Source organism: Balaenoptera musculus, chromosome 6 (assembly GCF_009873245.2).
Source record: "Balaenoptera musculus isolate JJ_BM4_2016_0621 chromosome 6, mBalMus1.pri.v3, whole genome shotgun sequence".
NCBI classification, from domain to species: Eukaryota; Metazoa; Chordata; class Mammalia; order Artiodactyla; family Balaenopteridae; genus Balaenoptera; species Balaenoptera musculus.
The window spans coordinates 73622249-73645749 of NC_045790.1; the positions used below are offsets into that span (position 1 = coordinate 73622249).

Sequence of the window (23501 nt, forward strand, 5' to 3'; positions counted from 1 at the left end):
TATCTTGTTCATTTGTCTGGAATATGTTTCTCTGCCATTTCATTTTGTCTAACTTTCTGTGTTTTTGGTCTTCTTTCCTCAGGCTGCAGGATTGTAGTTCCTCTTGCTTCTGGTGTCTGTCTCCCAGTGGGTGACATTGATTTAGGGGCTTGTGCAGGCTTCCTGGTAGGAGGGACTGGCGCCTGCCCACTGGTGCATGGAGGTGGGTCTTGTCCCTCTGGTGGGCAGAAATATGTCAAGGAGTGTGTTTAGAGGTGGCTGTGAGCTCAGTACAACTTTAGGCTGCCTGTCTGCTGATGGGTGGGGCTATGTCTCCCCCCCACGAGTGCTAGTTGTTTGGCCTGAGGCCTCCCAGCACTAGAGCCTGCAGGCTGTAGGGTGGGGCCACTTCTTGTTGCCAAAATGGTGACCTCTGGGAGAGCTCACACCAATCAATATTCCCTGGGTCCTTCATCACAGGTGTCCTTGCACAGAGAGAGCCACAATCAACCCCCACCTCTTCAGGAGACCCTCCAATACCCACAGGTAGGTCTAGCCCAGGCTCCTATGAAGTCACTGCTTTGTGCTGGGTCCCAGTGCACGTGAAAACTTGTGTGCGCCCTCCAAGAGTGGTGGAGTCTCTGTTTCCCTCAGTCCTGTGGAGCTCCTGCACTCAAGCCCCACTGGCCTTCAAAGCTAGATGCTCTGGGGACTCCTCCTCCTGATGCCAGACCCTCAGGCTGGGGAGCCTGACATGGGGCTCAGAACTCTCACTCCTGTGGGAGAACCTCTGTGATATAATTATTTTCCAGTTTGTGGGTCACCTACCCAGTGGGTATGGGGTTTGATTATATGGGGTGTGCAGGTGCGGTGACCCGTGTGTGCTCCCAGTAGGGCGGAGGCAGCAATCAGCCCCTGTTCATGAGTCTTCCAGTGGCAGCAGTGGCCCCCATGCCCCCAGGATAGTGGGGGCAGCAATTGGCATCTGCTCCTGTGTTTCTTAGTGGTGGTGGCAGCCCATGCACTCCCGGAACAGCAGGGGCAGCGATTGGCACCTGCTTCCATGTCTCCCATTCTTTGTTTTCTTGTGCAAAATTGTCTTGGCTATTCCTGGACTGTTACTGTTCTAGATAAAATTTTAATATCATTGTCAGGTTCCACAAAAAGTTGCTTTTGCCTTCATTTCTTGAGTGAAGTTTAGCTTTTAAAGCTTAATATTACTATTGTAGAATCACTAGCTTCTTATAAGCATAATTTCTTTCTTTTCCAGCATAGATGTTCTTCTCTTCTTCAATAGCTTCACACTTGGAAGTGTTCCAACAGAATGAGAACCTGACTATCCTAAGTGGCCGATAAAGGCTTACTGCAGTTACAGGAATGCTGATTGTTCCATAACATATGTAACTACTCTGGGTACATTTTGTAGACTGGTGATAAAACACGTCACATCTTAAATCTCTGAATGATGTGCTTACGTGTGTATGTGTATTTATATGTGTGTACACACCTTCACATAAAAAGCAGAAACAAAACCATCTTGGGCCTTTGATTTGAAGCACTCTGCACTTCCCAGGTGATTCTGCTTCTGCTTTACTGAGCCAGCTACTAAGGGAACCTCAATGCGATGATGAATAGACTTGCCTCAAAAAGGAGGATGAAGGGGAGCAGAATATGCCATCCCAAAATGGGCCTCTTTGACATAAGGATTATTTTGAGTGGATTATTTTTAAGAAACAGACAGAAGAAAAGCTCTAAAAATCTAGTAGAAGTTACTCATTTGTTAGAGACATTTACATTTATAAGAGAAATTTTTATTTGTAAGTGTGTCTTCTAATCTCTGCCAGGGAGAGAAGGATGACTGTAAATCACAAGAAACTTTTATCAGTGGAGAAGATACCCAACTTAAATCTGCGTACAACCTTACTCTGTTTACTGTGTTTTTCCTAGTAACTTCCCATAACTGGCCTTCTCCACCTCCCAACATTTTTCTTGTGTCTTTAGCTGAAAAAGGAATTTAAGATGATGGCTTGGGCTATTTGGGGGAGTTAGTTTTCCAGGGTCTCCCCCATGTATACAGGTGGTATACATGTTATTCGTTTTCTATTTATTTTTCTCCTGTTAATCTGTCTTTTATTACAGGGGTGGGGTCTCAGCCAACAACCTAGAATGGTAGAGGGAAAATTTTTTTTCCTCACTGACAGTTTGGCGACCCATGATGGGATCTGCTGAAACACTGTACTTCTTCTGGAGCCTGAAGATAGGAACCTGGAAAACTGGCAGAAGCCAGCAAAGGGTAAGAATTCTTACCAAAGTCACCTCTCTCGGATCTCTGTCTATAAGGCCCAGTAGAGAGAGGAAGGGGAAATTTCACCTTATTCTTTCCAAATTTAGATTCACAGAAGAAAATATTTGTGTGAATTAGTTCCTTGAGCATAAAGACTCTGGTAAAGATTTTGTTATAAGCACTCTTGTTTTCTGTTGATCCTTTCCCTTCCATAGATGGTCACTGTCTTACGTTGTCTCTGTCTTTTGTGTCATTTGTCATAAGGAGGAGAACCATAGGTCAGATAAGGTTTTCCTTTCATCTTGTTTTTTGTGTTGAGAGCTTGGCTTTTTGACTAGTAAGAAAACTCTCTCTAGTCATCACCAGCTGGAAGATGCTAGTATCAGCCTGTATCTGGCAGCCACTATAGGATGGCAATTCGAAACATATTCTCTTTGTCCCACTGTGCCAGCTCTCAGGGGAGTTTGTCTTAAGGGGTCCTGGTCCATAAGGGGCCTTTGGCGTCTCAACCTCTGTTGTCTTGTTAGTGGTGGAAAAGCCCCATTCCAGTAGTGTCTTGCCTGGTATTACAGATTAGCAGGTTTGTGACTGGAAGTGTTTCATGTTCTCACAGAAAATGTGAGAGATTGTTTTCAGTACACCATTCCTACCACCTGTGACAAAGAAGGTCTTTGCTTTCTTAGGCTAACTCTGGGAGTGAACTTTCTTGATATTATGAGAGTCAGGCTTTTGCACTGTCCTAGGGGACACCTCTTGCATCCACGGTTAAGCCATAAAAAGCCATATTGGTTTGAGTTGCTATTGAGATTAATATACCATTGAAGATCCTACTCATCAATGACAAGATGATGGATCTTTTGAACTGGAAAAACTTTTATAAAATTGGAAAAAAATTTTCCAATTGGAAACTTTTATAAAATTGAAAAAAAATTCTCATTCTAAGGAATTGTCTTATTAGTACCTATGGAAAGATCAAATTGAAAAGAGGACACAAAGGAGTATGGTGTCTAGCCTTAGGGACTCTTTTAACAAGGTAAAATTACAAAGCCCCTTTTGCCTGCACTTTCAGAAGATCCTACCAGATTTAGAGAAGAGTTAGAAAGATCAGTGGCCATTCACAACCTCACTCACAAGGACCTTGACTGGATGCTCAGGGGTATTCTTCCCACCCATAATTATACTGCAGTTATCAAAGAAGCCAGACAGCCCCCTAGTGGACCACCCCTCACCCCACCCCATCCCACCCCACCCCCAACCAAGGAAACATGACCAGAATTTCTCCCAGGCTCTCCCGCAAATGATCAGGAAATGGATCAGTGGAGGTTAGTGTTCAGAGGATGATACAATCAAGAGTGAACTGGTCCAAGGTTGAACTGTACACTCAAGGAGAGCATTCGCAGACCTTTGCTGAATGCTTTATACAGACTTCACAAAGGTAAATTGTACTAAACCCTAAAGCTCCAGAACATAGTAATGTTTTTATTTCCATCTCAGTTGGAATGGAAATCTTCTCCTTTGGTAGAAATGTGGGTGATTGTAGAGAGAAAAAGGATGCTTCCATAAATAATATACTCTTGTGGATATCAGGTTCTAGTCCTGTTAACTGTCTGAAGTCTCATTATTTTCCTGTAAACTGGACGAGATCCTGAATTATCCTACTTTCCTCAAATAATCTGGCTACATCTCTTCAAACTAACGTTTCCAATTTTCTTCCAGTCTTTTGACTTGGAATCACTAAGAACAAACTGTATGAAGTTCCTAGAAATCTGATATGTCCTGATATAATATTATCACTTGTAATTCGTTATTATCTTAAAATGTATGTCACAGACATAACCATATTTCCTTGTCAACTGCATTATAACAAAGGCTCATTATATCTTTAACCATGGCTGTTTTTTAAGTCTTTTGTCATTTATGAAAGTTATTGTTTTGCTTTTGCAAAAGTTATTTCCCAAAACCCTGCAAACTGAATGTGAATGGATTGACATAAAGTTCAGAGAAATGACCCCAGCGGCTCACGTTTAGATCATCTTTGTGCCTGTTGCTGTATGGACCACTCAGGAAGTTTAACTGAACATCCGATGACATCAGACAAATTCAAATTGCAGAAGATGCTTCAACCCCAACATCTAGAAATCTGACTGGTGGTCTTCAGGACTCAGGCTGAGTTTATAATTTGACCCAACCACTAACTTTTGTTTTTCTCCTGTTTCCATAGACATGCCTCTATTAAATACCCAATTGCTTGCACCGTATAAGGCTAACTTTGGGACCCCACCTGCAACACCAGCTCCTGAAATGAGACACAATTGTTTAACTGAGCTGACCTAACCTCGAGATTAAGAGGTTGGTTCAATGAAATAATAGAGCACTCCTCTATCAACTTAGCTTCTAGACTGTGAAACTTCATTGAACTTTTTTTTTAATTAATTTATTATTTATTTATTTATTTACTTTGGCTGTGCTGGGTCTTCGTTGTGGCATGTGGACTTCTTAGTTGCGGCATGCATGTGGGATCTAGTTCCCCAACCAGGGATTGAACCTTGGCCCCCTGCATTGGGACGTTGCAGCATGGGGGATCTTAGTTGTGGCATGCAGGATCTTTAGTTGCGGCATGTGGGCTTCTTAGTTGTGGCATGTGGACTTCATAGTTGTGGCATGTGGACTTCATAGTTGTGGCATGCATGTGGGATCTAGCTCCCTGACCAGGGATTGAACCTGGACCCCCTGCATTGGGAGCATGGAGTCTTACCCACTGGACCACCAGGTAAGTCCCTCATTGAACTTTCAAAGACAGGACTGAACAGGAACAGAATATGCCACCCCAAAATTTGCTTCTTCAGTATAAGGATTACTTTGAGCTGATTATTGTTAGTTAGTTTAGTTACTTAGTTAGATTCTTTTCCCAAATAGGCCATCACAGAGTATTGAGTAGAGTTCCCTGTGCTATAGAGTAGGTTCCTATTAGTTATCTGTTTTATATATAGTACTGTATATGTGTCAATGCCAATCTCCCAATTTAATCCCTCCCCCCCACTTGGTAACCATAAGTTTGTTTTCTACATCTGTGACTCTATTTCTGTTTTGTAAATAAGTTCATTTGTACCATCTTTTTAGATTCCACATATAAGCGATATTATATATTTGTCTTTCTCTTTCTGACTTACTTCACTTAGTATGACAAGCTCTAGGTCCATCCATGTTGCTGCAAATGGCATTATTTCATTCTTTTTAATGGCTGAGTAATATTCCATTGTATATATGTACCACATCTTCTTTATCCATTCCTCTGTCGATGGACATTTAGGTTGCTTCCCTGTCTTGGCTATTGTAATTAGTGCTGCCACGAACATTGGGGTGCATGTGTCTTTTTGAATTATGGTTTTCTCCAGATAGATATATGCCCAGGAGTGGTATTGCTGGGTCATATGGTAACTATTTTTAGTTCTCTAAGGACTCTCCATACTGTTCTCCATAGTGGCTGTACCAATTTACATTCCCACCAACAGTGTAAGAAAGAGGGTTCCCTTTTCTCCACATCTTCTCCAGCATTTGTTGTTTGTAGATTTTTTGATGATGGCCATTCTGACTGGTGTGAAGTGACACCTCATTGTAGTTTTGATTTAGCATCTGTTCATGTGCTTTTTGGTGATTATTTTTAAGAAACAACAGACACAGGAAAAGCTCTGAAAACCTATTGTAAGGGAAATTTACATTTATAAGGGAACTCTCCATTTTAAGCGTGTCTCCCTCTCTGTACCTAGAAGAGAAGGGTGACTCTAAATGACAAGAAACTCGTTTTCAATGGAGAAGGTGCCCAACTTAATTCTGCAAAACCACCTTACCCTTTTTTACTGTGCTTTACCTGTTAACCTCCCATAACTGACCTTCCCTCCTCCTCCATCTATCTTTCATGTGTCTTTAGCTGAAGAAGGTATTTAAGGTGATGGCTTGGGCCATTTCAGGGGAGTTAAACTCAGTTTTCCAGGGTAGCTCCCATGTATACAGGAGGTATAAATGGTGTTTGTTAGACTTCTGTTACTTTTCTCCTGTTAATCTTGTATTACAGGGGTGAGGTCTCAGCCAAGAACCTAGAAGGGTGGAGGGAAAATTATTTTTCCTCCCCTCTAAGGACATTTAGAAAGTTTGAGTTATTAACTATTAAAGTCACAGCATTCTTCTTTTTAGGAGCATAACTATCAATTAACCATGAGCTCAAGGAAACACAACATAATCCAATGCTAATGGAAAAATGGTATATTCTTAGCCGCCTCAGAAAGGCACAGCATACATGGTTCAAACAGCAAATCTGTGGTGGCCATCAGACCTTTGGCAGGGCTTACATTACATTTGTTAAACAAGTTGGGTTTTTAAACTTATTTCATAAGTTTATAAGACCTCGTCATTTACACTGGAATATATATATATATATATATATATATACACACACACACACACACACACACACACATTTTTCACCAATACAACATATATACTATCTAGAGCCCATTTATCTTCTTATGTCAACTTTGGTTCCATAGTCATCAAATTGTGGCAAAACTAAATTAGAGGTACTGATACTGTCATTAATTTGACTTAGAAAGTTAACATAAAGAAGAACCAACTGTTTTTAAAAAAAAGTCTCTGGTTGCATGTTAAAGGCATACTTCAGCATGAAGAGAGAAAAACACTCAATTACAAGATTTAGTTAAAAAAATGATAATCCTAGAGGTCTCAAAGCATGACCTATAAATTGAGTCCTCTGTTATGTGATTTTTTTAATGGCTATTCTTACATACACTTCAATTAAAAAAAACAAAATCGAAAATCACAGTGGTTCTTAAAAATTCTATAAAATATCAAATTCAAAAATTACACAAAAATCTTACAGTCTAAAGTCAAGAAAAGAAATGTAAAAACAATTTGGGAATAAAGACTTTGAAAAAGTTTTGCTAAACTCAAATATCTTACAAGCTCCGCTCCATCACCCATCCCCATCACTGTAGCCGGCATGATGGACTTGGTGCCACCTCTGGGCTGGGCCGGGTGATGTCAGAAGCACTTACAAACAAAAACACGAGGAGCTTGCAAATCCGGTTTTCTGGCCTGGGTGAGGAGTGGGCAGCAGCTTTTAAACTAGGTTGAATTCCCTCAGGTTTAGTTGTAGAATTGTGTCTTTCACAGCAGCAAACACAAAGCGGATATTCTCTGTGTCTGTAGCACATGTGAAGTGGGAATAGATGACTTTCTCTTTGTCAGGATTCTGATCTTGATAGAGCTTCAGGATAAAGTCTCTGGCAGCTTTGACATCTTGCTTTGGTCCTAGTCATGAGGGCAGTTAGAGGAATAAAAAAGAAAGATCCCAACTCACCACCAGGTCCTCCCAAACTCATTTTCAGTGTACTCTTGTTCTTATTTGGAATCCTTCTTTGAGCCATCTTATCTCTAGAGACTCATTTACCTGGGACACTATTTTTATTATACCTTATTATGAACCTGCAAAAGAGTATTTTAAAGTGTCCCCTGGTATCGAAAAATCATACTTTAAGGAGATTTGTTGAAAAATAGTGACCTAATTTAATTTTCTGATTTGGACCACTTTTGAAGAGGTAATTCTTAAGTGAACTAGGAGAGCAAAGAGAAAGAATATGGGGACTAACATAACTGGTCACCCAAGTCTGACTCTAAAGCTTGAGAGCTGTATACTACATGGCAACGTGGTGAATAAAGGGAAAAAGGAGAGTGCTTAAACACTACTCCTCTAAATATCAATGTCAAACTTGGTAACGTTTCTGCACCAGAAATAATTAGCAATAGGGCATAAACTCTCCTGCCTTGGATAGGTCATATAGATAACTTCAGTGTCTGCCCTGTGTCTGGTAAAGGGGCTGCCACACTTCACCTTACACATCGGAAGTGCCAGGTGCTCTGACTGGCCCTGGAAGTGCAAAGGTGAGTCAGGCACAGTCTCTGCCCTCAGGATCTGACTGGGGTGAGAGCTGAAGGCCGAGAGAGAGCAAGGCAAGCCCAGGCCCCACAAGGGAGCATGAGGGGGGTGCACCTACAGTGGATGGGGGTGGACTTCCCAAAGGAGGAAGTGCCTGAGCTGGGTCTCAGAGAACAAAGTGGAGTTAGCAAAGGAGCTGGCAGTGTATTCCAGGCAAGTGTATTCCAGGCATTGGGAGAGGCGTGTGCGGAGGTGCTGAGGTGAAAACACACAGTGATTCAACTGGAGCTTCCATTCAGAGGTGGGGAATGGTGAGAAAGTCCATTAGAGGCAGATCAGGGAGGCCCCTATGAGCCATGCTGAGAACTCTGAACTGATGCCAGGGAGGCCAGGTCAGCAAGATGGACACTTACTTACCGGTGTATTCTGGAAAATAGCTAATTAGATGAGAGTACATGATTTTCTCTTCCAAAAGATCCTTCTTGTTTAAAAACAAAATCACTGATGAGTTCAGAAACCAGGGGTAGGTGATGATGGTTTTAAATAAGGCTTTGCTTTCTTCCATGCGGTTCTAAGTGAAAAACAAGAGACTTAGGATAAATTAGAAAGAAAAGCAACGCTTTGGGAACAACATACCAAATCACTGGCTCCACCCATCTGTCCTCCTCTTACCCAGCTGCCGTCTCCAGGTCGCTGTCCTTGCTTAGGCTGCTGAGCAAGTGGGGTCTCCGGCTGCTATTTCCCTGGTCCCCACCCTCTCATTAATCACCCCCTTCCGGATCTCCTCTCCTGTGGAACTAACGCTACTGAGCACCTGCCCTGCACCATGCTTGACACGTGTGTAACACAGGCGAGCTCCCCAAGGAGAACAGGTCCCCATTTTACAGGTGAGCATACTATTGTTCACAGAATTTAAGTACTTTTCCAAGACTGTATAATAGTACAATCTAGTGGAAGCTATGTAGAAGGACAGTAATCATTTCTGGACATTAGACACTGGCAAGAAAATATTAAATGATCCTAATTTATGGAAAGCAGACAGGGCGCATACAAATCTCATCTGGTGACAAATAATTGTTCTAGCTAGCATTCCGCTCTCAAGTATTTCTAAGAGGAAAGAAACACTTTCCTTCCTTCCTTTAGACTGAGAAACACGAAAGCCCAGCGCACTGGCTCCAGAGGGACATGCCCTAAATTTCTATTCCTACAACTCCCAAACTCCTGGGCCCGCTATCCTACTCAGTACGTTTCTGGAGACCAATTCTGGAATTTACTACCAGAAAGGTAACATCTCACTTGTTTTTAAAGCTTCTTTAAAATTTATTATAATCTTATCAATAATGATCTCCAAGGAAATACAACATATGAAAAAACAATTCCTATACGGCATAGTGCGTGGATGCAACACACATCTACAACTAGGATGGAAAAGTCTGGAGTGGCAACCTAGGATTTTTTTCCCCAGATACCTAGGATTTTTCAGAGAGGAGAAAATATTTAATTTCTAGGCACATCAAGGTAAGGTACTTACCCCTTGCGCACCTGACTAATCCATTGAGTTTCCCGAGAAATGTCCTAGGCAATTCCTGAGACAAATTTGGAGCTAATTTTTCATATTGGTAACTCAATACCTTTGCTTTTCAAAAAAAATCTCTCCACTGGAAGAGTTGGGCAGCTGCCAAGATTTCTATTCTTCTTTGCACAACAACACTAGTAAATGGGCTAATCCTCCACTAATAAGCTAATGTAACTGTGCTCCTCAGAGAAATGTCTGCTCTCAAGAAATACCAGATAGAATCTGTTCATAATTATTGCCTAATCCTGGAAAGAATTCTTTATTGATTTACTTTCATGCCCTACAAGCAAGAGATATTTCTATTGTAAAAGGTCAAGAGGTCTTGTGCAAAGGGTAGGGGAAAAGACAATGGTTATCACACAGAAAATACCCCCAACCTCACAAAGAAGTGACTGGGATGGTTCTCCTCACTTTCCAGGCAGATCCAGCTAATGGAGTTCACCCAGCCAGCGTCATGGCAACTCTGCAGAGGACACTGAATGCCTGACTGGGGTGGATCAGCCCCAGCTGCCCTGAGCAAGTCCCTTCCAGGGGAAGCAAAGGGCAGATGCTATCCCAGGCGGGCCCAGGGCAGCTCCAAGCATATGGCAACCACTCCCCATGCCAGCTCAGCTAGGGACCTAATTCGGGAGTGCCATGGGCCATGGAGGTTGGGAAGCCTGTTCTCAGATGAAGTTTATTAGAAATAGTGTTGTTCAACTTTGGCTGTATATTAACATCCCCAGGGGGCTTAGTGAAGATACCCCCAACTCAAAACCAGGAAATAGGAATCTCTACTATAGGGTCCTAAAGATTTTTTTTTTTTTTAAATATGCAGCCAAGGCTGAGACCCATGGTTTTGAGTGGCTCTACCCTTTGTAGTGCATTAGATTAGATCCCCAAGCTCAGGCCACACACAGCACCAATTAAATTAATCTCTGGGGTTGGCCCCAGCTGCCAGGTTTTTCTTTAAGGTCCCTTGGGGATTTTAGTGTACACCTAAGTTTAAGAACCAAGATTCTAGGTTAGTGATTCTCAAATTACCTGGGATCTTAACGATCCTGATTTATTCGGTCTGGGTTGATTCAGAAGGTGTGCATTTCTAACAAACACGCAGGTGACGCCTGTGCTGTTAGCCCACAGACTTCACTTTGCAGAGCGAGACGATTTAACCTAAGGGATAGGGTCTAATGCCAGAGCTGGCTGGCTTCTTGCAAACTGCAGAAATAGGTTTCTGTCTTCCGCAGCTAACTGAATTCCTCACCCAGCATACCTCATTGTCACACTCAGCCAGGACCTGGTCGTATTCACTCAGAGCAACCAAAAAAATAATGGAGGTGACACTCTCAAAGCAGTGAATCCATTTCCGTCTTTCAGATCGTTGGCCACCAACATCCACCATCCTGTTCAACAGAAACACGTGACTCTTTGGGGGAAAGGACATGGAATTCACACTCTTTAGGGTCCTCAATAATTTTTAAGAATAAAAAGGGATCCTACGATTAAAAATGTTTGAGCACTGCTGCTTTAGGCTATGAGGAACCACTGGATGTTTCCTAGCAGAGGAGGCACAGAATGTAAGTGAAGTTACTAAAGGTGCGTGCCGAGGTCACTCAGGCGGAGCCTGCTTGGAGACACTGGTTAGGAAGCCGCTGCAATAGTCCAGGCAGAAAGCTCAAGCATCCACTTGGGCATTGCCCTAACCACCAGAGGGTGCCAGGACACCAGACACAAAAGAGTAGAAAGGCAGGCAGGCAGGCAGGCAGGCTTCAGGACCACTGGGCTTCCTTCCAGCCCTCGCCCTTCTTGTTTCACTGGCTCCTCCAGTTAATCTACAAATCCTTTCTGCATTAGCTGGATGCCACCAGCTTATGGAAATGAGTCCAAGGGTCCTCTCTGGAGTAGAAAAGCATGTACTTCAAGAGTGCTGGGCCCTGTCTAAAGGGATAGCTGCTACACCACTGCAGCAACTGCAGCTGGACAAAGACGCAGGCTCGCTATTGGACCAGATCCTCCAGCTTTTCAAGAGAAACTATCCCCCAACTTACCAAGAGATAGCAAATGTTTTAAGCAAAATAGCCCAATCTTTATAAATATTGGCTCAAAAATATTTTTAAACGTCAAGTGGGCTAAAGAGAATACATCTGTGGACCAGATTCAGGTTCTGGAAGTTGCAAGCAGCAGTTGGTTCTGAAAAGGTTTGGATAAATTTATGGGCACACAGGCATAGGGCATGTGCTTGCAGAGATGCAGAATATCAAGGGGCTCAATCAGAGGGCTCCCCCGACATGACAGTGCTCCAGAAGCACTGAGATGCAGTTGGGGTATAGACAGGACCTGGACACGGCCCGACTGTACTTATGCTGTCTCAACTAGACAAGCGTGTGTAACAATTACTAGGAGGAGCAAGGGAACTAACAGATATAAAAGTCCTTTGAAATCTGCAGTGATAAATCTTGGAGAAGAGAATAGAAGGGAAGAGAAATATTCAACAGTATCTTCAATCTGTGGGTTACAGAAATACACATCTCTGTGTGTGTGTGTGTGTGTGTGTTTTACACATAAGAATCATTCCAGACATCAGCAGGGAGTCTCTTCTTCTCTAAGGGGAATAGAAAGGTGGTTTTCTCTCCACTAGTAGGACTTAAGACCAACCACAATTCTAAATACCCTGTGATGGAGAGGGCCAATATTGCCCTAAGAGATGGAAGCCCTTTTAGCAATAACACATTTAAGACTCCACTTGGGGACTTCCAAGCCTGGACAGATTCTTAACGGACTATGTCAGGGTGACAGACTTACCGAAAGATGATGTTTTCCAAATCAAATGGGTACTCAATGATGCCGGTTGTGGGCACTCGGACACGAAGCACGTCTTGCTGCGTTGGCACGAACGATGGCATGGCGATCCGGTCAATGTCAGTCAGGTAACTGATGTTAGAGAACAAGATGCTGAGAAGGGAGAAATGCCCCTCCAGGGAAGTCACCCCAACTCACAGTGACCCTACTCAGATTCACCAGTGACTTTCGTGAGAGCCAACACTCCAGCCCTCCTACAACTGTGTGGAGGGAATATGGATCAGAAGCCTTCGTGAGCCTTCTGGGAAATCTGCAGATCTCGCCTCTCTTCCTTCTGGTTCTCAGCTCCATCACTCTGGCCAGTGAGGGAGCCAGCGGGGCCACAGGAGGAGGAGGAGGTTGGAACAGGCCCTCTGACATCTCACGTGTCCTCCTCTCTCCAAAGGTCCTTCTCCCTCCCACACGCCCTCATCCAAGAACATTACAGAATGTAGATGCTGTTCTTGGACACTTGGCTCAATGAGTTAGTCCAATGGGAAGTCCTCTCAAAATGAGAAAAAGTTCCTTGTTACACTGGGAAACTGAACACCTAAAATAACCCAAAACTTGTCTTGGATTATTTTTGGCCAAATATTAAAGCCCTAAACTTAAGACATGTCACTTTTTCTGTGGTAAAACAAGAGGACACTACTTTTTTTTTAATCTTAAGGCCTTTTAAAGAGGCACTTTTGCGTAAATAGCTGAGGCCCTGGCCAATGACGGCATTGGTGACTTGGAGCCCCCTGCAAACAGAGGTGGCCCCGCATTCTCCCCCCCCAAGCCCCCCCCACCCCTCACCTACCCCCTTACAGGCAGAGCTCACCTAGGTCTGCTGGCGCTGAACATGTGGCATGAAGGGGAGCCAAGAGGTAACAGGCAAACCCTATTCCTGTGCAGCCCTCAGCGCAGGAAGCAAACCACTGGGTCAGCATTCTGTGACCCACACCCCCATGCACGGCCCCAGGGCTTATCGTCATGGACTTCCGTTTGTGATATTTTGATTTACACCTGTCTCGTTCCACCAGACTGTTTGTTCCTTCAGGGCAGAGAGCACCAGTTGTACCCGTAGCCCTTACCTCAGTGCCTGGCACACAGGAGACACACATCACATTTTTGTGAAATGAATGCCTGTCCAAATAAGCAGACAGTACCAGCAGAGTGGATGACAACCACTGACCTGGACCAAGGAAGTGCCCAAGTGCCTGGGGTCTCGCCAGTTCCAAAGGCAGGGCACTGTCCGGGTCTGTGAGTGCCGTTTTCTCTGTTGCAGCTCTGTCCACCACCCTAGCTACTCCCCACATTCTTCTCAGTGGAGTTGCCCCAGTTTTCAGGGCTCCACTGAGTTCTACAGCAGGCCCAGTGGCTCTTTTCCAAGTTGATCTACATCAAGAGCCCCAGCCACTCCCCAGGGCCTTCACAGAAGCAAATGACACAGGCTGTCCCAGGGAAGGGCCAGGGATGCCTTGGCTGACTTGGAACTGTCCCTGGCTCCCCAGCTGTCAAAGGCAGTCTGCCCTCCTCCTGGGAACACGGCCTTCCTTCCTGCGAGCTGTCTTCTATGCTGATCCAACAACCTACCAGGGCTTATTTTACTTCCTTTTCCTGCTTTGCTGCTGTGTTGGACCTAAATGTTCCTGTACTCAGATTGGTTGTGCTAACCTGGATTAATGTCATTCAACACTCAGCCTGGGACAAATGCCAAAGGGAGGCTAGTGAAACTGAGGAGGCAAGATTCTGGTTTCCTTTCCTGCCCTCTGGCTTGTCCAGATGATGGGTGAATTACCCACCCACACCAGCTTGGAGGGCAATGACAGCACCTGAAGAGAAGGGGATGGGTCTGGGGAAAGGATTCCAGGGCCTTCAGAGGGTGGAAATGACACAGGGCAAGAGGGAAGGAGCTGAGTTGCAGAAGCAGGAATCCTCACCCCTTCAAGAAGGACCATGACAACTATTTGCCCAGTGATCTGGCTGATGGAGGCACTGCCTTGGGAAATTCTTAATAAAATCAAACCCTGTGATCTCCGTCGGAGAGTGTGCATGCAGAACACTTATTTCTTTTTATCTTAATGGATTACTGATTTAAAACTAGAGCCTTATGGATCCCAAATATAATGTGTAGGCAAACAAAGGGCTCCCGGACTGAGCTTTCTCCATGGCTGGGCCCGCAGAGCCTATCTCGCCCACTAGAGGGCAGCACCAGATCAGCCACTGACGGGTGTATTGCACTGCGCTTCCAAACTCTGATTTTAGATTTTAGGGCAATTGGACCTGCTGTCTACTGATCAGGAACCCAGGAGGCAGAGGGATATGGACAGGGGGAAGTAGAAGCCAGAAGCAGATGCAGTCCTGGTTTAAATCAGATAGTTTCAGCACCCCAAATGAGATCAGTCCCACCAAGGGAAGCCCACATTTGACTTACCCTCTCATTGAAAAGGACAGAGGCTTAGAACTTGACGAGGAAAGGTAGATATGGGCAGGGAGAGCTATCTGGGGCTCCACAGGGGGACTGAAGATTTCAGGAGGCGGGAAGAGAGGCACCCGAAATTAAGAGTGGGATACAGACGAGCAGAAGGGAGGTAGTGTGGCCCCCGGGTGCCGCATTTTAGCAAGTAGCTCATTTCTCCCCCCTTGAAGTGTGGCCATGCTTGCCTGAAAGCACCCTGGGTGGCCACAGCCTGGGGCTCTGTACTCACTATCTGGCAGAGTCTGACAGCTGGTATTCCCTCCTCCTGTCATAACATTCCTGGATTCCCGGGTCCTGCCAGAGCTGCCTGATGGCCTCCACCTGGTCCCTGGAGAGAGCGGAGACCTTGTCTACGTCCACTTCTCTGATCAGCTGGGCATTTTCCTGCTCAAAGGAAAAGAGAACCTTTCATTAGGCAAAGGAAAGGAAGCCAACACACTGATGACTTGGGGACAAGACTTGCCCTGGTCCGTGGATTAGGGAAGATGTCCCTAGATGCTAGGGTGTGGTGGGTGGTCTCTAGAAGAGCTGCTCACAGACAAGCCACTCATTTGCAGCCTCACTGGGTGGAGATGATGTGGCTGCTTAACTCAGTGGAGAGCGCCAGAGAAGGCCCAAGACCTGTGGCCTTCGGTCCCAGCAGTACCCCGGGGGCCAGTCTCACCGGCATTCAACACCCAGTTGTGAACAGAGAAACACGGAACGACTGATCATCATTGATTATCATCGTACTAACAAACATTACTTCCTCATTAACATGCAACTCATTTGAATACGTGCATAGCCAATGGAACAATTTAAAAGTAACATTATTGTTAGTGGCATACCAAGGGTGGGGTAAGCAGGTCCAGCCCAGTGCAGGAAATAAAGGCGTGCGTGGTCTTCAGAGCATTGAAAAATAACACCACCAACAATCACCAGTCGGCTTTCTTTCTCTTCCCTTTATTTTTTAAAAGATGTTTTAATAGACTTTACTTTTTAGAGCAGTTTTAAGTTAGAGCAAAACAGAGAGGAAAGTACAGAGAGTTCTCATACAGTCTGCTTTTTATTATCAGCATCACTAATAAAACTCTTTCCCACTGGGTGGACCACACCCAGCACAACCCTCACACCATGCCACTGACTGCTCTAATATCATGTTTACTATTCCATCACTAAATTATTATTGCTCTAATACTACTGCTTTATTATTCCAGTAACTGTTAAGATCATTATTGCTGTAATTATTACTGTTATAGAAGTTATCATTTATTACCCACTTACTATATGCTCAGGGCTCTACATATATTATCTCATCAACAGAAGGCAAGCCAGAGGCCAGAAATCTTTCCAAACCTTAGCAAATAGAAATGATAAGACTGGCCTGTATCCGCAACACATCCCTGTGTTGGCCCCAGAGACTCAGCATCCCATCCCTGGCTGGAAGTTGCAGCAAACAAGAGAATCCTGCTGAGGGAGACAGGAGCCCGGCCTCGTCTTCCCTCTGCCATCTTGCTGTATCTCACAGCAATTACATCATGCACTGGCAGCTGTGAGTCAGCAAAGCATCCTTTGGCAGCTCTGATCTCCTGCACCCCTTGAAAAGTCACACTCTTATCTTGCATTTCTCATCATGAAACCCAACAGGAGGTTGGAGGAAAGGGAGCTCTTATAGATTCACTTGACTCAGGGAAAAACCAAGGGCTGTGATTCAATCAACACGACTTTGCCCTACATCCATCAAGAGGGAGTACAAACTCTTCCCCTAGACTGTGGGATCCTCAGGCAGGTAGAGGATCTTGGCAGGGTCTCAAACAAGGTCTAGGCAGGCTGGGTTAGTGGCAAGTGCCTGGGCGGGGAATCAGGACCCTGAATTCTAAGTAGTTCTGTCGGGACTTTTAAGGAACCCAATAGGTTCCCTGCCTCAGCATCGTCATTTGTAAGAGGAGCCAGTGATTTTCAATGGGAACCTGATTTATAAAGTATCACCCAAATGTAAGCAGAACTCGCCTTATTATTGCAATAGATGCCTAATAAATATTTCTTGTTTGCCAAAACAGGACACAGTGACAGCCCTTAAACCAGGATTTCTAATCCTGCCCAGTGGCACATTTTGTGTCATGTGCCCTATTGTTAGCCAGAGAGAACAATAAATGGAGAACATAGACAGTGTCTCAATGGAGCAAGAAGGCCGTCTCCCACTTCCTCCCCTCCTCTCGCCACTCTCCCACCTCCCAAATATGGTCAGATGGTCTCCACTGGAGGATGAGGATGACAGAGCTTCCCAGGATACCCCATTTGGCCACACCAGGCGTGGTGAGGGCGCTGACCTGGGCATAGCTCTAAATTATCTGTTTTCCCATCTTCGTGACAAGTCAGGAAATGCCACAAGGGCAGAGCCAATGTCTTACTTATCCTTACATCCCAGAACCTCGTGCAGTGCCTGGCAAATAACAGGTGCCCTCTATGGATGCAGGTGCCCAATAAACATCTGTGGTGCACATAAAACTGTATCTCTCTAACAGATGGATAACCACGGGGAAATAACAGTGAAAGAACACTAGAGCAGGATGATGGAAGCCTGTGCCGGGCATGGTGGGAACACAGAGGAGCTGGGAGACAGGAAAGCCTCCCTAGTGGAGGAAAGGCTCTGGTGACTCTTGGCCAATTGGTCTTGACCACTCTGCCCCTGGTGCAGTCAGCATCTTTGTTTTTGGGGGCAGGCCTCTTGTGTTGCTTTCCTACACGTAACTGTTAAATTCAGCTTACCTGCTGAGAGGTAGCCCTGTAAGAATCATCAGCGATGTTGCAAATATTTCTACCTCTCCTGCTCACAAAGGCAATGAAGTACTGTACTCTGTGGTGAAGGAAACATAAGTGGAAGCAACGTCTGTCTCTTTTAGGAAGAAACTTTAAAGAACCAGTGAGTAATTCACCACATTGCCTTTTGTCTACTGTGGTGATTATCATGGGATAAGATGGAGTCTCCATCAGCCAGGCTTCCTGAGCAACAATAATGAGCTAACACACCATACTGCATATGGAGCATGAGTGAGAAATCAACTTTTATTACATAAGCTGCACTTTGGGGGAAGTTTGTTACTGCAGCATAACCCACTCTATCCTGACTGATACATGTTGCAATGGATAAACCCAGTGTTTGGCTCTTCCAGTAGATAGAAAAAGTGGATCCCAGTGAGATATTAGAGAGGAATACAGGCTTCTACATAGGCTTCTTGGGGGAGAAGTGGAATTTGGGGAAAAGACATAGACCTGGGATTTCAGGTAACCAGGGGAATTCAGCCAGGTGAGAAAAACATATTGTCTGTTCAGACCAGCGAGGGGATTTGGGCGGAATCTTGCTTGAAAGAAGAGGAGAACAGAGGCTCCTTAAAGAGCCCAACAATTGGGACTCTGGTTTGGAACAGACTAGACTTAAGGCGGCCGGAAGGATTCCAAGTCCAGAGGTCTCCTGTCCGTCTTTGGCTCCTCCTGGTTAGCTCTCCCACCTGTCTGGATCCATTTTTTTAAACCTCTTATTTTGAAATAATTTAAGACTTGGGAAAAGGTGGGGAACATGGTACAAAGAGTTCATCTCTGCCTTTCCAGATTGCCCAAAGGTTCATAATTTCCTACCTTGCTTTATCATTCTCCCCACTCCCTCCACATGTGTTCAGACACACACCCATACCTGCACACATAACTCACACATATATATTTCTCTGGAAATATTTGAAGGGAAACTGCAGACACAATGCCTCTTTATCTCTAAAGACTTCAGTGTTATTTCCTAAAAACAGACATACAGAACTTCCCTGGTGGTGCATTGGTTAAGAATCCGCCTGCCAATGCAGGGGACATGGGTTCAAGCCCTGGTCCAGGAAGATCCCACATGCTGCAGAGCAACTAAGCCCGTGCACCACAACTACTGAGCCCGCGTGCCACAACTACTGAGCCCATGCGCCTCAAGCCCATCCGTGCTCTGCAACAAGAGAAGCCACGGCAGTGAGAAGCCCGCGCACTGCAGGGAAGAGTAGCCCCTGCTCGCCGCAACTAGAGAAAGCCTGCGCACAGCAACGAAGACCCAACGCAGCCAAAAATAAATAAAATTTTTTTTAAAAAACAGACATATAGGGCTTCCCTGGTGGCGCAGTGGTTGAGAATCTGCCTGCCAATGCAGGGGACACGGGTTCGAGCCCTGGTCTGGGAAGATCCCACATGCCACGGAGCAGCTGGGCCCGTGGGCCACAATTACTGAGCCTGCGCGTCTGGAGCCTGTGCTCCGCAACAAGAGAGGCCGCGATAGTGAGAGGCCTGCGCACCGCGATGAAGAGTGGCCCCCGCTTGCCACAACTAGAGAAAGCCCTCGCACAGAAACGAAGACCCAACACAGCCAAAAATAAATAAATAAATAAATAAAAGTAGCTATAAAATTAAAAATAAAAAAAAAATAAAAACAAACAAAAAAAAACAGACATATATAATCATATATAAAGATCAAAATCAGGAAACTAACACTGACACGATATTGCAGTCTACTCCTCAGACCTATCCAAAGTTTGACAGTGGTCCCATAAAGGTCCTTTATCTGCCCAATCTAGGCCCACATACTGCATTTGGTTGTCACTTTAGTCTCCATCTATCTGGGAAGGCTCTGCAGTCAGAGGAGCCCTTTGTGTTACTCTGATCAAGAATGGCCTGACAATGATGTGTTCTTTAGTTACGAGTCATCACAAGGACGGCTGGTGTAGAGAGTGGCACAGCCGAGCCCCCAGAGTATGTTCCAGGGGCAAATATTACAAAGGGCAGAGAGGAATGAGGAAGAGGGTGACCTGGTTTTTAAATAAATTGTATTGAAGTATGAGATGAATGACTTCTGCGCGTTAACAATGTGTGTTTTTAAAAAGTGGGGTTTGTGCAGATTTCCCTCTGACTTGGCTAAATAGTTTCATACACAGAGTGTGAGCATTTTTATCGTTATGTTCAAACCACTTCTACAGTGCACACCGTCTGAGAGCAGGGAGCCCTTATATAATGGGGAAAATTTTGTGTCAGGTAGTTGGGCTTTTTCATCTCCTGGAAAGAGAGAAGAAATGTTCTAAGAGGATCAGATTTAGGGAAATGTTATGATTTGGGCAGGGGACAGGCTGAGTCTGAGGGGGCTGACATCTAAGTGGAGAAATCCAGGAAGCAGATGAATAAAACGGGTGTGTAGTTCACGGAAAGGTCCTCGGCTAGAGGAGCGCATTGAACTGAAACTGCCTAACTCATATATTCCTTTGAAAGGAGAAATCACAAAGCAGTAAATATTACTGGAGCAAATTCAGCAGATGCAGAAACACAAACAGTTTCTCAAACACTGAGCTCACATCTGGCTTTTCCTCTCTTCCTTTCTCAGACAAAAGCACCATTTTCACTGCTCTGAAGAAAGAAGTACACAGAAACCAGATGTCCTACATGTGTGTTTCACTCAGTAAGTCCCAGGGTGACAGTGGAAGGAGCTGCTTTTGAAGTGTCGCCTTGCTGGCTTCACACTGGGATCCCCGGCCGCCTGGGTGACAGTCGCTGTCGAGCCCAGCAAGCCCGTCTGGTTGGAATCCAGGGCCCCGTGGGGAGCCCCGTTCTCCACCAGGTCCTCACAGCGGGAGCCCTACACCATTAACTGCCCAGCACTGCAGGACCCAGAGCCTTCTCACTGACTAGGGGAGACTTTCCCTAGTCAGAAGCCAGAGCTCCTGTTCTTTCATCAGATACTTAATCATTTTCGTTAAAACCTTTATTCGTTAACATATTCTAGATAATAAAAGCCTAATTTAATGCTATTTCAAGTGTCTACTATCATATGCGGTACCCTCAGAGCTTTGTAAAAAACAAACGAGATTAAAATAAAATATATGATTAAAAACGAAAGGTTCCCCGTAACATAATATTTCTTGACTTGCACACAATCACTCCTCCGGTTTTAACATCTACATCAGATCCAGAACTACACTACGTATTCTATCAAACTAAAATTAGGAAGTAAAATTTCAGGTGCTCCATAATGATCAGCTTTGCAAGCATCTCAAAAATTGCATTATAAAGAAAAAGCTGGGTAAACTATGCTAGAGAAAGGAATGTTTTCTATAAAAAAAACAAGGGCCTTCTGCTTCTGGTAAAGGAAGAACTAGGATATTTAGATCAACTCTTCCACTAGGACAGCTAGAGATGGTGGACAAAATTTTTCAAAGTATGCTCAAGAATAATCAGGAAACTAATGAACAAGTAAGTAATTGCTGGGCCACAGTGTAGGGTAGGATGGCATCCAAGGAGTTGAACAGCTTTGGGAAACCTTTCTCTCCTGGGGCTTCTGCTTGTTCTAGAAGGAGCAGTGTGAGGTTGAGCAGCTCCTTTTTCAATATTACAGGACGAGGGTGACTGGGCTCGAAGTTAGCAAGAGCAAAGGCCCTTAGAGCCCTCTGGCTCTGGGTTGGGATCCAAGGGGTAGCTCTTAGTGACTTGCAACTCAGCTCGGAATCACCACAATATCAGAAATTGAGTATCCCCAGACACCTGGCAGAAGAAAAGAAAATTTCTCTTTGAAGCTTGGAAGACTGCATCTTCCTCACCCTCGAATTATTTTTTCATGTGTGTCCAGCACACTAACAAAAAGAACCAAGCATAAGAAGATAAGACAACTCCAAAAAGAGGTGACAAGTAAAAAGATGCAAAAAGATATACCATGCAAACAGTAACCCAGAGGAAGGAGGAATCTATTATCATAAAAATAGACCTTAAGGTTTATTTGTTAATTATACCGCAGTAAAGCTGTGGGGAAAAAGTAGACTTTAAGGTTAAAAGTATAATTGGAGATAGAGATAGTTCAAATGACAAAAAGGTTCAGAAAGACATAACAGTTCTAAAGTTCTATGCAGCTAATAACATAGGCTTAAAATATAAATATAAGAAAAAAATCTCTAAGATCTAAATGGTGAAATGGACAAATCTTCATCTTACAGGAAACTGAAACATACCTCTCTCAGTAACTGATAGAATAAACAAAAAATTCAGGAAAGATATACACAATTCAAACATCATAATCAGCAAATTGGACTTTATGGACACATGTAGAGCCCTATATTCAAAATAACTAGAATATATACTTTTTTCAAGCACACCAAGAAGAGTTACAAAAATGACCATTAATTTGAGATTTCACATTTTAAAAAACTGGTTTTCCAGCTTCTTTTGATCACTTTCTAATTCCCATTTCTTTAGCAACTCTTGGCTCCAGCAGGGATGCCCTCTCTGTCAGCCACCATTGCCACCAGCCCACCCCACTCACTGTGCAGGCATTTGAATATTTAACCACTGGTCTAAAGCTACCTAGATTTCTCCTCATAGAAAGGCAATCTTCCACCACACTCAGAATGGGAAGTAAGCTTTTCTAACCCAATTCAAGATTCAAAAGAAATCTTTATTTCTACTCCAATCTTTGTCCTCCTCTTTCTCCTATCTTTTCTCCAACAAAAATAAATAACAGAAATCACTGGCCACAAAGTGTTGGCATGAAAGGCCAAGTTACTTTATTTTTTCCTGTCAGTCAAAACTTCAGTGGGTTTAACTTAAAAGGCTCTTTCCAAAGAGTCCTGCCATAAATTACTTTGGCACAAACATCCAAAGCTACAATGAGTGTTAATAACGCAGCTGAGAGATGGAATCTTTGGTCTTACACTGTGTCAACTTGGCGAAGCTGTTAGGACATTTACCAGCACTCCCTTCCCTGTATGATTCTGGGTTAGGATCTGCTACAAGAGAAATTTGAAAGGGATCTGGGAGTCAGGGGAGAAACAGTGGCCATTGTGTTCTGAAGGTGAGAGCTCTGCTTTAGTACAAATGCACGCGCGCACACACACACACACACACACACACACACACACACACACACACACACACACATTGTGACTGGTCTTCTGGTCAACCTCACTGATGGGGGGTGTGCAGCAGCTGGGCCTCAGCACCCTAGCTCCCACTTGGACCTTCTCCTTCAGCTTCTCCACATCCTGGGCAGACATACATGCAGGTCCCAGCAAAGGATGCCAGTTTCTGCTGCAAGTCACCTCACTGTCAACACAGAGATGTGAGAGGCAGATACAGGGTTCCAGTTAGTCCCTGTGGGGTCCATTTTGCCTTCACGGGTTCCGGTCTGTCTCTGTAGGTTCCAGTTTGCCTTTGCTCTGGCTCCTTCACATCCAGCTTCTCTCCCAACTACCAGCCCTGCTGCCCAAACCCAGATATGCAGAGGGCAGTTCCAACGTCTTCTCACGGCTCCAACAGCTACATACAGTGCAATCCCTACAACGAATCCACTATTCCACATCGCTTGAGTGACTGACTTCCTGATCAATCAGGAATCTTCCATGCTGGTCCATTCAATTCTATTTAGGGGCAAAATACCCTATAACCCTTAGGT

The 23501-nt window shown here is 44.5% G+C and overlaps 1 protein-coding gene and 1 long non-coding RNA gene across 3 annotated transcripts in view; one reads left to right on the forward strand and one right to left on the reverse strand.

Annotated features, from left to right (window-relative positions):
• The first annotated feature begins 103 nt into the window (after positions 1 to 103).
• LOC118897160 lies at positions 104 to 20905 on the forward strand. 2 transcript variants are annotated; one of them, XR_005020356.1, is made up of 4 exons: positions 104 to 525; positions 1250 to 2272; positions 4485 to 4612; positions 20448 to 20905. It is a non-coding gene; the product is annotated as an uncharacterized LOC118897160 (long non-coding RNA). The 2 variants fall into 2 exon arrangements; XR_005020355.1 differs by having other exon boundaries at positions 1250 to 4612.
• Positions 6475 to 23501, reverse strand: part of GNA14 (G protein subunit alpha 14) — a 195279-nt gene continuing 178252 nt past the window's right edge. Inside the window, exons 3-7 of the mRNA XM_036856060.1 lie at positions 15300 to 15454; positions 12571 to 12699; positions 11042 to 11171; positions 8631 to 8784; positions 6475 to 7588 (exon numbers count right to left, since the gene is read on the reverse strand). Of these exons, the coding sequence (XP_036711955.1) occupies positions 7398 to 7588; positions 8631 to 8784; positions 11042 to 11171; positions 12571 to 12699; positions 15300 to 15454 (759 nt within the window). The 3' untranslated portion in view covers positions 6475 to 7397. The remainder of the gene's footprint in view (positions 7589 to 8630; positions 8785 to 11041; positions 11172 to 12570; positions 12700 to 15299; positions 15455 to 23501) is intronic.